The sequence below is a fragment of the Chiloscyllium plagiosum genome, unplaced genomic scaffold (genome assembly GCF_037043375.1).
Source record: "Chiloscyllium plagiosum isolate Xiang-an unplaced genomic scaffold, Cpla_swu_hap1 HiC_scaffold_16, whole genome shotgun sequence".
NCBI lineage: Eukaryota > Metazoa > Chordata > Chondrichthyes > Orectolobiformes > Hemiscylliidae > Chiloscyllium > Chiloscyllium plagiosum.
Genome location: NW_028270154.1, coordinates 24,955,929 through 24,970,459, shown reverse-complemented (window position 1 = coordinate 24,970,459; position 14,531 = coordinate 24,955,929). Strand labels below are relative to the sequence as shown.

Genomic DNA, 14,531 nt, shown 5'->3' with positions numbered 1-14,531 from the left:
ATATCTTTCCCCTCTCACCCTAAACCTATGCTCTCTAGTTCTGGTCTCCCCCACTCCAGGGAAAATACTTTGTCTATTTATTCCATCCATGCCCCTCATAATTTTATAAACCTCTATAAGGTCACCCCTCAGCCTCTGATGCTCCAGTGAAAACAGCCCTAGCCTATTCAGCCTCTCCCTAAAGCTCTAAATCTGGCAACATCCTTGTAAATCTTTTCTGATCCCGCTCAAGTTTTAAAACATCTTTCCAATAGGAAGGAGTCCAGAATTGCACACAATATTCCAAAAGTGGCCTAACCAACGTCCTTACAGCCGCAACATGACCTCTTAACTTCTATACTCAATATTCTGACCAATAAAGGAAAGCATACCAAACAGCTTCTTCACTATCCAATCTACCTGCAACTCTACATTCAAGGAGCTGTGAATCTGCACTCCAAGGTCTCTTTGTTGAGCAACACTCCCTAGGAACTTACCATGAAGTGTATAAATCCTGCTAAGATTTGCTTTCCCAAAATGCAGCACTTTGCATTATCTAAATTAAACTTAATCTGCTACTTCTCAGCCCATTGGCCCATCTGATCAATATCCCATTGTAACCTGAGGTAACCTTCTTCACAGTCCATTACACCTCTAATTTTGGTGTCATCTGCAAATTTACTAACTATACCTCTTATGTTCACATCCAAATCATTTATATAAATGATGAAAAGCAGTGGACCCAGCACCGATCCTGTGGCACACCACTGGTCACAGGCCACCAGTCTGAAAAGCAACATCCACCACCACCATCTGTCTTCTACCTTTGAGCCAGTTCTGTAATCAACTGGCTAGTTTGGCATGACATGTTTTTAAAGTGGGATTATAATACAAATCTGCTATGTCTTTATACCTTTGGTAATTTGTATGAAATTCAGTCAAAGCATGGAAGATGTTAACAACTTGCCCCACTCCCTTCCCCACCCCTCATCCTTGAATGTCAAAATGATGTTTGAGGACCATATTATCTATACAATCAGTCATTTCTTTGAAAAACTCTATTAGCGTTGTCAAACATGACTTGCTGTCCTTGATTATCCCATGCATCTGTAAATGCTCACTAATTTGATCTCAAATTATGTATTCTAAGAGTGAACCAACAACTGACATTAATCTAACAGGCTTATAATTAACAAGTTTCTTCTTCTTTTCTCTTCTTCAACATATTACAGCAAATATATTTATTTAAAGGAGCAGGCTAGATGGAGTTATGAGCTATGACACAATCACGGAGCTGATGAATTAAATAAACTGCTTATAAACACTCAACACCAGTCTTGCATTAAAATGTGTTGATTTTACAATGGCTGTATAGCACTCTTAAGTATAATTGATATATGATAGCACAGGCATAGGTTCACAGAAATGAATGCCTGCAATTTAACAAATTTGCACATGCATGCAACATACATATCCAAGCTCCACTCTGTTGACCAGCTGACAATTCCTCAGTTACTCTTCTGGCACCAGGAACACATTATTTAGTGCTTTCACATAAAGCAGGCAGTACCTGACCAGACAAATCAGTCAAAATTAAATATCAGTGTGCATTTTGCCTGGCCTCTATCCTCTTGGGAACGATGGTCATGAGAAGTTCTGTACAGATCCTTATCTATTTTTCTCATTACTGCAGTCTACCTTTGCTGACACCCCTTCCTCTCTACTGTTCTCCATTTCACATGACAGAACTCCCTGATGTGAAAGGTGTGACTCTCAGTCAAAAAACAGGCTCCCAAGGACACTGACCCTGATAGATTACAGAGCACCAATGTTATTAACCTGCCATTGATCTCACCTCGAAGCAACAAGAAAAAAACGTCAAAATCGTTAAGTATGACAACAAAAAAGTAACTGCTGTGCTTATTTTTTAAAAACCCAGATGCCAGAAGTATAGCATATGACAAAACACACATTGGACCATGGTGGTTACAGAAACTAACTTATAGTTATCTGGATTTTTCTCAAATTGTTCTACTGGGCTGGAATTAATGGCTTATGTTCTGTCTCCTTTTCCATTAGCCAAAGCTTTTTTTTTCCTCTTTCACTCAGTTTTTCCTTTATAGCAGTGACCTCAACTTCTCACCCAACGTTCTCCATTCTCTCTTGATGATTTCAATCTCCACTTTTATTCATCACATGCCCTCAGTGAACATTATTTCACTGGTCCTCGTGGTTCTGCTTTAGATTAATTACCATTGGGTAGAAATTACCATCAGCAAGGTTATCTCATGAATGATGAATATACTTATTTTAAATTCCTTTCTTCACCATGTTACTAAATGAGTGAACCAAGTTAAAATACTTTCTACCATTATATTATGTTTTAGTTAGGAATTCAAAATCACTTTATTTCAATTCTTTAAACTGTCCTTATATATTATCCAAATCTAAACAATTGCTAAATTCTATTTTTTAAACGTTTTATCCCTTGTAAATGTGAGCTAACAATCACTTTAAACTAATTCTTCTAACTTTGAATGGTACTTATGTATCTTTTCCAGTGTTAAAGATGTTTACACAACTTTTCTGAACAAAGCTCACCTTTTTCCGAAGTGACTCTTGACTGTGTAAATCTCAAATCAATAACAGGGCGGCACAGTGGCTCAGTGGTTAGCACTGCTGCCTCACAGCACCAGGGACCTGGGTTCAATTCCCGTCTTGGGCAACTGTTTGTGTGGAGTTTGCACATTCTCTCTGGGTGCTCCGGTTTCCTCTCACAGTCCGAAGATGTGCAGGTTAGGTGATTTGGCCACGCTAAATTGCCCGTAGTATTAGGGGAATGAGTCTGGGTGGATTGCTCTTTGGAGGGTCAGTGTGGACTTATTGGACCAAAGGGCCTGTTTCCAAACTGTAGGGAATCTAATCTAATAACAGGAATGTTGTAGAGTTAGTAACCCACAAAATTGAGTTCAAATCCCCATTATAGCAGTTTAGGAATTTGAATTCAGTGAAAAGTAATCCAAACAAGTTCTGCTGTCAATAAAAAAGTGACCATGGTGCTTTCTATTGTTGTGGAAACTTAATGGATTTGGCAACGTGTTTTTATAAAGAGGATCTGCTGTTGCTCCTCGCCCAAACTTATATGTAACTCCAGCCCCACAACAATGTTGTTATTTCTTAATTTTCTTCTGAGAGGATCAAGCAATCTACTGAATTTGGGTGGAGATGGGTAGAATGTCAATAATATCAATGAATTTATAATCTAAAGGCCCAGGCTGATGATCTGGGGTCATGGTTAAATATATGGCCAGGGCAACTTGTGAGATTAAAATTGATTAATAAATCTAGAATATAAAGCCAGTCTTCATAATGGTGACCATAATGACTTTCATTGATTGGTTCATCTAACTCATTAATGTCCTTTAGGGAAGGAAATTTCCCAGTCTGGCCTCCATGTGACTCCAAACCCACAACAATGTGGTTGTCTCTTAATTGATCTTTGAAAGATTTGTGAAGGTCTGTAGCTCAGGTTGAGGTTTAGGGTGTAGGTTTGCTCGCTGAGCTGTAGGTTTGATATCCAGACGTTTCATTACCTGGCTAGGTAACATCATCAGTGGTGACCTCCAAGTGAAGCGAAGCTGTTGTCTCCTGTTTTCTATTTATATGTTTGTCCTGGATGGAGTTCCTGGGGTTTGTTGTGAAAACGAACAGGAAATGACATCACCACAAACCCCAAGAACCCCATCCAGGACAAACATAAATAGAAAGCAGGAGACAACAGCTTCGCTTCACTTGGAGGTCGCCACTGATGATGTTTCCTAGCCAGGTAATGAAACGTCTGGATATTAAACCTACAGCTCAGCGAGCAAACCTACACCCTCAATCTTTGAAAGAGCCGAGAAAGTCACTCAGTTCAAGGGTAGTTGCGGATGGGCAGTAAATCTTTGACCTTGTCAATGATACCCTCATCCCACAAAAGAATAAAATATCAATCACTACAAACAATAACAAGAATGAAGGGACATGAGCAATTTGTTTGTAACCACAGCACATATGACTCTACAAAGTCCTTCTCACTAATATCTGGTGACTGGTAGAATAATTAGGAGAGCTCTCTCACAGTAGCCAAGCAATGGTCTGACATAGTCATAATTATATAACCTATCAGCTAAAACCCTGGATGAGTGCATCATCTTGTCCCACCAGCAGGACAGATCTACAAAGTTTTCAGGTCAAACATGGACAAAAGAAAAATCCTGCCAGTTGCCACCTACCATCTCCTCCTGGTTGTTGAATCAGAATTTCTAAGAGACTTAGCTTGATGTGGGTGACAACAGAACAGAACTATTTTATTTCAAGAAATCTGGTCCTCAGCACTTATAGTATTATTATCGAGAAGCTCTTTTGTTTTATCCCCATTACATATTTCCAATTGTAAATCTATTAAAAAAGAAACCAAAGGAATGGCGGAGATATGTGTGTTTGGAGCTTAATTCTGCATAATGAAGTCCATTTACTATAAATCAGTTCTCCTCACCTAGGACAGCAGTATTGAAAGAGATCAGTTCCTTTTCTTTCCCATCATTGTAGAAAGCAAGATGCCACGTTCCTGAATCTAGGTACTGAACAAATGCAGCTTCATTGATGACTAAAGTCTGGATGCTTCGCCGTTCACGTGGTGACTCCATCATGCTCCACTTCTCCTTGCCATCAAGACGCTCCATGAAATCATACTGGGAGCAAAAACATAAACAATTACAGTGTAAAATCTGCTTTAAATCAGCTCAGATTTACCTTCATAAATGTGATAATCCTCTTAACAATCATCTTAATTGAAGAGTTGTAGCTGAAGGAAGCAATTGAACTATAATCAGCCAGCAATCTCTTAACTCTCTTCTAATTCTGCTTTCGAACTGCTAAGTAATTCCTTCATAATTTCCAGAGTGTTTGCATCCAATTAATCTGATGATTATCACTTGATAATCAGAGTGATTGTGTTCCATTATCAATCATTCTGTGCAGTTATCATTATGCCTCAACCACTTAAAGGGGGTAATTTTATTTTGTAGGATAATATAAAATGGGTATTAGTGAATCCAAAATCCGTTTTGCATGTCTGCAGACTTTATTTCCATTGAAATGTCTTAATGTTAATGGTAATTCTTATCAGTAGAAAGTGAAATAAAGCTACTGTCCACAAACTGCATGCAAATCATCACAAAGCAGCAACAGCTATCTTGGAATGCCTGCGATTAAAATACTGCCATACAAATGTATTATTTCATCATATCCCTCAAGATCCACTCATGTTTGATGAATTACTTTAAAAACACAATCTCTGTTCAATTGACAAACTTGGCTACCAATTTTTAAGCAAGGTACCCCAAGCATCAAATGAGGATCAAAGTAAGAGGTAAGGTTCTTGGAACAGTACTGCAATATCATTTGCATTCACCAGAACAAGTTAAATGCCTTAATCTGAAGAACAGCACTTCCATCAATGCAACACCACAAACAGCACTGTGCTGAAATGCCAGCCTGGATTCTGTGCAGAAGTCAGGTATTGGGATTTGAAAGGCAACAATTTGCATTTAAATAGTGCTTTTACTGTAGTAAAAGTACTAAAATATGCTTCACAAAAGGGTTACCGCTCAAAATCTGATACCCAAACTCTTTTGATTCAGAGGAAAAATGGCTATCTGGATACTATAATACTTATCCTCCTGCAAATCATGTGACGATATTATTCTATGGTAATGAGAACACAGTTAGGACTCTTGCTTCTTATTCAGTGTGGTAGCACTGTTTATATTTTACTCAAACCATTAGTATGCATTACAAAAATGACAGATGACAGAGAGATACTGTGAAGCTATTATTTAATCATGGACTTCAGATGATATCCACAAACGACTCAAATTTTTCTCACCAACTTTCACTGCCATCTGGATACCTAGAAAAAATACCAACTGCAATAATCATTCACATTTCATATTTATTTCTAAATTTCACATGGTACTTGTTATTATACAACTGTGTGCTGTGTGATAATTAGTCAGGAAGCCAATGCAGGGAAACCAAAGGGATCCCTTCAGACTGGAAGCAAAAAAAATAGATCACAGAAGTTACTGCACTTCCTCGACTGTGAACAAACTGAGACAAGGGGCAAGAACTAACCTCCATTTACACAGTACCTTTTATGACACAAGATGTCCTGACACACTTTGCAATCAATTAAGTACTTTTGAAGTATAGTCAGTGTTGTAATGCAGTGAAACTCAACAGCCAATTGGCACATGGCAAGGTCCCACAAACAACAATGTGATAATGACCAGATAATCTGTGTTAGTGCTGTTTGAGTGAGGCATAAATATTGGCTGGGACACCAAGGAGAGCTCCTTTGTTTTTCGCTGAACTATTTGTTTTTATATCCCCAAGAAGATACACATTTCATCTGAATACGGGATCACCAATAGCACACCTGCTGCACTAGAGTATCAACCTTAATCACTTGCTCAAGTGGGTTTTTAACCGACAGCCTTCTTATGCTGACTGAAGGGTATTACCATTCATTCCAATGTGAATAGAACAAAGGATTGAACCAGGCATCCTTGTGGACTACATATTTGCAGCTCAGAAATAGCCCATGCAGACCTATTGATCTATACTCTACAAAGTCTCCTACTTTATCCAGCCAATCAATAAATCTTTCAATTTCTTTCTCACTTATTTACTTCTTTCGCTTTTTCTGTGATTGTATCTATGTGCCTGGTTGTGGTAAATAGCATACTTTGCGTTGGAATGTTCCACAGTCTCACCAGTCTCAGAGCAGATATGTTTCTCTTGAAATCCTCATTGGATTCATTTGCAATTGTCTTTGATTTCTAGTCCTGGTTTTGGACTTCATCACGACCTTCTCTACATTAACCCTATCAAACCCTTTTACAAAATATTTCTATTACTTCACATGTTAGCCTTCTCTTCTATTAGTAAGAATGTTATCGTAGTCAATAGCAAAGCCAAGGTATCTGACAAGAAGAATCCGATTCTAACAATCTCTTACATTGAGGTCTGACTGCGCTGTATTATCAACATATCAGTCTAACCTCAACTTTCATTTATTCCTGCAACTCCTTTTTTAGCTTTTAGTCAATGGTCTTCACAAATCTAGACATTTCTTTTCACGTCATATTATTCCTCGGTGGAGCAATAGACAGAGAGGACAGAAGGAAATGTAAACAGTCATGTAGTAATGTTGACGAAAAAAAATGCAGAGGAACTTGTGACTAAGTATTAAGAAATATATAACAGAGTTTGAGAAGTTGGTAGTCCATTATTAGGATTTCTTCATTGGAAACAGCACATTTTTTCACACATTTCTCATCCATAGGGGTAGTCTAAATTGGAAGAGAGAGTCCCTGAGTAATATTGGATCCATCACAAGAAATGTTTTATTTTTCTACTATCATGAGATATGACAGATTGCTTTAGATTTGGTTACTACAAGGTGACTTTATGCTGGCTCAGAATATACATTTGCAGTGTGATTTGCAAAATATTAATTTAAGCCACTTGCAGAGATATTTTTCCAGTTTGTTCATTTTTTGAGATGAAAGACAAGAGGAAAAATTAACCAATTTTGTAGTTATGTTCTGCATTTGAAAGATGCCTGAAAAATATCTGACAAAAATCAGGAGAAGCATATCACCCTGGTAGGTATCTAAAACAAATTTTAAGCAACTTATTTCTCCTCTTGATGGCTTTACCACTGGCTTCAGAATGCTCCTGCAGATAGAGCTGATTGGAGCACATCCTGGGCATACTTAGGTTTCCCTTGAATTAGCTGAAGCTTAAGACTGCCCACAAAAAGACCATTTCTTGAAATGTATTTATCTTCATGTAGATCTGGAAGCTATACTGCTCTAGGTATTCCCACGTGTTCACTATCACCATAAGCCTTGAAAGTCACCCATTGGAAATCTGCTGCCATATACAAAGCTTTCAATAGAGATGTGGTGGACACCTTCAGTTCATTGTAGAGGTCTGAGATATAATTCGGTCAACAGCCTTAGCCTCTTGTGATGCACTCCTCATTACTCAACCATTACACGCCCCACACAGCAGTCTAAAATAAATTTCTAAGTCATCACTTCTGTGTCAATACATTGTAACTGTAAAACATATAGACAAAACCAAATACAGATTTCATACCCAAATTAATTTGAGCAGTGTAATGATAGACAAAGAAGAGGTGCTAAAAAGGCTGGCAACACTCTAGACAGATAAGTCACCCAGTCCATACGGGATGCATCCTAGACTGGTGAGAGAAGTTAGCAAGCAAATCACAGAGCTGTTGACAGAAAGTTTTCGGGCCTCTCTGAATACATGACTAGTTCCAGTGGACTGGAGGATTGCAAATGTGACACCCTTGTTTAAGAAAGGGACAAAGGATGACCTAGGCAATTACAGACCTGTCAACTTAATATCGATAATGGAAGGCCACAGTACAGGATAAAATAAATATACACTTAAAGAAAAGTAAGTGAATTACTAGACAGTCACAATAGCTTGGTTCAGGGCAAGTCACGTGTGACAAATTTAATTGAGTTCTTTTATGAGATGACCCAGGCAGTGGATGAGGGTAGTGGTGTGGATGTTGTATACCTGGACTTTCAGAAATTATTTGACGTGGGGCCACATGGCAGGTTGGTTAGCAAGCATGGATTAGAAGTCTGTTAAAAGACAGGAAGCAAAGGTAGATATAGATGGCCATTTATCAGATTGGAAATGAGTTGAAAGTGGTGTTAACCAGAGATCAATGGTGGAATCCTTGCTTTTTCTGATTTATGTAAATTATTTGGAGATTGGTGTTGGTGGAAAACTCTCTAAATTTGTAAATTATACTAAGTTAGGGAGACCAGTGAATTGTGAGGATAACGTTGAGTGACTAGGTTGACCAAATGGACAGGCATTGGGCAGATGAATTTCAATGTAGGGAAACAGGGTAATGTATTTTGATAGAAATACAGGCTCAGTGGGACAACCTTAAGGGGAGTAAAGGAGCAGAGGGATCCTGGGGCTCGATTCTCTAAAAATGACCAGGCAAGTTGAAACAACTGTTAAGAATGCTTATAGGATCCTTGGGTTTATAAATGGTGGCAGAGAGTATAAAAACAAGGAAGTGATGGCATACCTCGACAAATAATTGGTCAGATCATATTTGGAAGATTGTGTTCAATCTGGACACCTTAATTAAGGAAGGATATTAAGGCCTTGGAAAGGGTTCAAAGGAGATTTACTGGAATGATACCCGGAATGAAAGATTTTAGATACAAGATTAGGGAACTTCAGCCTATTCTCCTTGGAGCAGAAAGGATTAAGAGGTGACATTACTGAGGTATTCAAAATTATGAACAATTCTCACAATGTAACTAAAGGTATTCTGTTTCCACAACTGGTATGTCAGTAACTAGGGGTCACAATTTTAAGACTGCCAGCAAGAGAGCTAGGAGTGAGATGAGGAGAAATTTCTTTACTCAGAGAGCTGTTAGGATTTGGAATGTCCTGCTTGCCAAAGTGGTGAAGTCAGATTCCACAGGAGGTATCAAAACAGAACTCAATATATATTTAAAATGGATGAATTCAGAGGGCTACAGAGATAGTGCTGGCAAATGGGACGGGCTGGGAAGCTCTTTTGGGAGCCAGTACAGTCACAATGGGTTGAATGGCCTCTGAAATGTAAAATTCTATGTGTTCCATTTATGTAAATGGTCTGGGGCATTGTATAGGCCTGTGACCAGCAGTCATGTCACAAGGATTGGTGCTGAGTCCACTGATTTTTGTCATTGATATAAATGATTTGAATGTAAATATAGTGAACATGATTAGTAAGATTGTTGGTGACACCAAAATTGGTGATGCAGTGGACAGTGTTATTTCAGGGTATAATGGGACCTTGATTAGATGGGTCCATGGACTGAGGAGTGGCAGATGGAGTTTAATTTAGTTAAATTTGAGGTGTTGTATTTTGGTAAAGCAAATTAGGGCAAGACTTAAATAATGGTAGCGTCCTGAGGAGTGTTCTGAACAAAGAGACTGAGGGGTGCAGCTGCATAGTTCCTTAAGAGTGCAGCTGCAGACAGGGGGTAGGGGGTGAATAAGGCATTTGACACACTTGCCTTCATTGGTGAGAACATCGAGTGTAGGAATTGGGATGCAATGTTGCAACTGTGCAAGATATTGGTGAGATATTTTTAGAATACTGCATACAATTCTAGTCACTCTTTGAGAGGACATTGTTAAACTTGAAAAGCTGCAGAAATAATTACAATTATGTTGCCGAGACTGGAGGGTTTGATTAAAGGGCGAGGCTGAATAGGCTGGGGCTATTTTCCCTGGAGCTCGGAGGCTGAGGGGTGACTTTGTAGAGATTTATAAAATCATGAGAGGAACGCATTGGATGAATAGCCAAGGTAATTTACGAGGATGGAGGAGCGAAAGATGGAGGGCAGAGCTTTACGGTGAGAGGGGAAATGTTTAAAAGGGACCTGAGAGGCAGTTTTATCATGCAGAAAGTGGTGCGTGTATAGAATGAGCTTCCAGAGGAAGTAATAGAGGTGGGTACAACATTTAAAAGGCATATGGATGGGGATAGATGATTAAGAAGGGATATTGGCCAAATGCTGGTAAATGGAGCTAGATCAGATTGGGATATCTAGTCTGCTTCTGTGCTGCATGATTGTATGATTGTTAAACTTGATTCAACTGTACATGGTTTTGTTTTTGTTTTGCTATACCCCAGTATTAAGCTATAAAGGTTCTGAGAAGTTGATAACAAGCAGAGTAATCCACACTCATGAGTTGTATTGTTATAATGTAGCTCATGTAGAAATAGCTCTCATGAACAGTGTGGACCATTGCAAACAGCCAATTGTAGAAGCTATGACAAAGAAAGAAACAGATATTGACATTTCAGGTATAGATCTCTGTCTGGACTGGAATCAATTCTGACAAAATGCTATATTTGTAATGTCATCATTTTCTTTTCTTTCTAAATACTACCTAACTAGTTCCAGCATTTTCTGTTATTGGTTCATTTTCCCCAGATTTATACTGCATTACATTTCTTTAAAAAAGCTACAGTTTAGTGTAACTATTATGAGAAGTGCAGAAGTGTTTTTTTTTGTAAACAAAGGAAGGAGAGTCAGCTAAAAGTTCAGAAGAACTTCAGAAAAAGCAGTTTATCATAATTTGCTATTTTCTTCTGTTCTCTAAAACCTAGGAACTCACAGGAGAGTTCAAGTTGTGTAGGAATATAGAGAATGCAAGACAGAAATTTTAAAAAGAAATTAGGAAAGCAAGGAAGTACGCGTGATAATATTGTTTAGTAAAATCAACAAAATTTCCACGATGGTTTAAGAATACTGAAAAAACAACAAAAAAAAAGACCAAAAAGGTAACTTGGCTGTCCAAACATGTGAGCTGTATGCTTTGTTCTTTATGAATACCTTGAATCTGTTTTGATAAGAGATCATGAAAGTGGTGAAGGCTGGTACAATTACAACATTTAAAAGGCATCTAGATGGGTATATTAATAGGAAGGGTTTAGAGAGATGTGGGCCAAGTGCTGGCAAATGGGACAAGATTAGGTTTGGATATCTGGTTGGCATGGATCCAAGGGTCCTTTTCTGTGCTGTACATCTCTATGACTCTACAACGTTAAGTGGACATGGTTAAAGAGGAAAATGTGAAAAATGGAATAAAGAGACTGATGGAGGGCATCTTAAGGGACTTAACATGCATGAAAGTGGATAAATTAGCAATGTATCCCACGATTCTAGGGGAAATAAAGCAAGTAGCATAGGCAAAAACAAAAATTGCTGGAGAAACTCAGCAGGTCTAAGTCAGCAGGTCAGAAACTCAACATCCATGGAGAGAAAACAGAGTTAGGTTTCAAATTCTGTGACTCAAATTTCTGTTTTTGTTTGTTTCAGATCTTCAGTTCTTTGTTTTATTTTAAGAAATAGCAAAAGCTCTGACTATTATTTTTTATTCCTCTCTGGCTTTAGGTATTATGTTGGGGGATTAAAGAACAGCCAACATTATACTTTTGCTTGATAACATAGTGTTGAAGAGATTGAGTGGCTAATTATTGGTCAGTCAGCCTTAACTTGACAGTGGGGAACATATTGAGAAAAATGCTAAGAGACAGTATATGTTGTCTTTTATAAAGGTTCCAATTAATCGTGAACAGTCAGCATAGATTTTCAAAGCGAAGGTTCTGTACTGATTGAGGTTTTTGATGAGGTTAGACAGAGGCTCAATGAGGGTGATATATTTAATATGGTCCACCTGAATTTTAGCGTGACGTTTTGAGCAGGTGCTACACGCACCCAATTCAGTAAATTAAAAGTCCATAAGATCGAAGGGAAAGTGGCAAGTTGGGTCAAAACATGGCTCAGTGGGAAGCAAGTAAACGTTTATTTTAACAAGTTTTTCCATGGCTTAGATAGATCTTTGTCTTTGCCAATGATTTAGTTTTAAATTTAGGGGCCATGATAAAGGGGTTTGCAAATGATATGATAATTGTCATGTAGTTGATAGAGATGAAAACGCTGTAGACTGCGGAAGATATCAAAGGACTTGGCAGATGGGAAAACTGGCAAACCAGAGAAGTGGGCAGAACAAGAAAGACAAAATTATACATAATAAATGGTAGTATTATTAAAAGCATTTAAGAATAAAGGAAATTTTGAGTTCATGTCCACTATATCATGACAGCAGATCATAACTGGATTTTTACAGACTTGTAATAAGAATGTCTTTCTTTAACAAGAGAGGACATATTGCCACAGATGTACATTCAGCGGCCTGTCTCCCCAATATAGAGGAGGCCACATCGGGTGCAGTGGATGCAATAGATGATGTGTGTGGAGGTGCAGGTGAATTTGTGGTGGATATGGAAGTGTCCCTTGGGGCCTTGGAGGGAAGTAAGGGGGGAGGTGTCACAAATTCACCTGCACCTCCACACATATCATCTATTGCATCCGCTGCATCCGATGTGGCCTCTTCTATATTGGGGAGACAGGCCGCCTACTTGCGGAACGTTTCAGAGTACACCTCTGGGACACCCGGACCAACCAACCCAACCACCCCGTAGCCCAACACTTTAACTCCCCCTCCCACTCCACCAAGGACATGCAGGTCCTTGGACTCCTCCATCGCCAGACCATGGCAACACGACGGTTGGAGGAAGAGCGCCTCATCTTCTGCCTGGGAACCCTCCAACCACAAGGGATGAACTCGGATTTCTCCAGTTTCCTCATTTCCCCTCCCCCACCTTGTCTCAGTCAAATCCCTCGAACTCAGCACCGCCTTCCTAACCTGCAATCATCTTCCTGACCTCTCCGCCCCCACCCCACTCCGGCCTATCACCCTCACCTTGACCTCCCTCCACCTATCGCATTTCCAAAGCCCCTCCCCCAAGTTCCTCCTCCCTAGCTTTTATCTTAGCCTGCTGGACGCACTTTCCTCATTCCTGAAGAAGGGCTTATGCCCGAAACGTCGATTCTCCTGTTCCTTGGATGCTGCCTGACCTGCTGCGCTTTTCCAGCAACACATTTTCAGCTCAGAAGGATTACGTGGTCAAGAGTCATCCCTATGTATATACTCCATGCATTGACCTTACCTATACAAGCCCTATAACCCTAACAGAACTGTGCATTGTCCACATCTAGCCTCTTGTACACCCAGAAGTTTCTCGTCCCGCTATTAGCTCAGCCTTCTGTTGCCCAGGATCAACATCCAGAATTCCTTCCCTGAAGCTCCCTGCCTCTCCACTTTTCTTTCCTCCTTTAGAATTAGAATTTATATCTGACCAGGTTTTTATGGCTCACTGTCAGACTTTGATAATATTCTTATGATGAGTCTTGGGACCTTTTATAATGTTACCATTCAGATACAATTGTTGTTTGGCAGCAAAGAAATAGATTTTGAAATATAACTGGCTCATTGATGCTTTATGGGTATAGATCCTTGCAAGCATTGATTATTTGATGGAATTAGTTTAATAGAAATTTAAGGATTAAGAGAATAAATTTCTGTCCTTCATTTTGTTAACATTTTCTCAGCTGCACCATGTTTTGTTAGGCTATCACTCCTGATCATTGGAACTGCATGTTCTGATATTGCATTTGCTCAAAATTGGGTTCAGCAATGATGGTTGTTAATGCTCACTATCCAGGAATGCATTCACACATGGAGAATATCAATTCAAGGCATCGGTGGAGTTCTATGAGAAGTGGATCTGTACCTCAGCATGAATTAGTGCTTTGTTGAAGTGTGGAACATAGAAGGTAATCATTGGCTTAGACATTTAAAAAAAGGCTTGCTAACCTAATTTTCCAAAAAATTGTGAACAGCCACAACTAAAAACAGATTATCTGGTTGTTATCACACGAGTATTTGTGGGAGCTAACAAACACAAAAATTGCTGGAAAGGCTCAGCAGGTCTGGCAGTGTCTATGAAGAGAAATCGATGTAAACAGTTTGGG

The 14,531-nt window shown here is 39.1% G+C and overlaps 1 protein-coding gene across 21 annotated transcripts in view; it reads right to left on the bottom strand.

Moving 5' to 3' along the window:
* Window positions 1-14,531, bottom strand: part of LOC122556528 (teneurin-2-like) — a 2,772,576-nt gene that overhangs the window by 135,009 nt on the left and 2,623,036 nt on the right. For all 21 annotated transcript variants that reach the window (XM_087995212.1, XM_087995211.1, XM_087995218.1 and 18 more), the window contains one exon: window positions 4,517-4,712. In XM_087995212.1, the coding sequence (XP_087851338.1) occupies window positions 4,517-4,712 (196 nt within the window). The remainder of the gene's footprint in view (window positions 1-4,516; window positions 4,713-14,531) is intronic.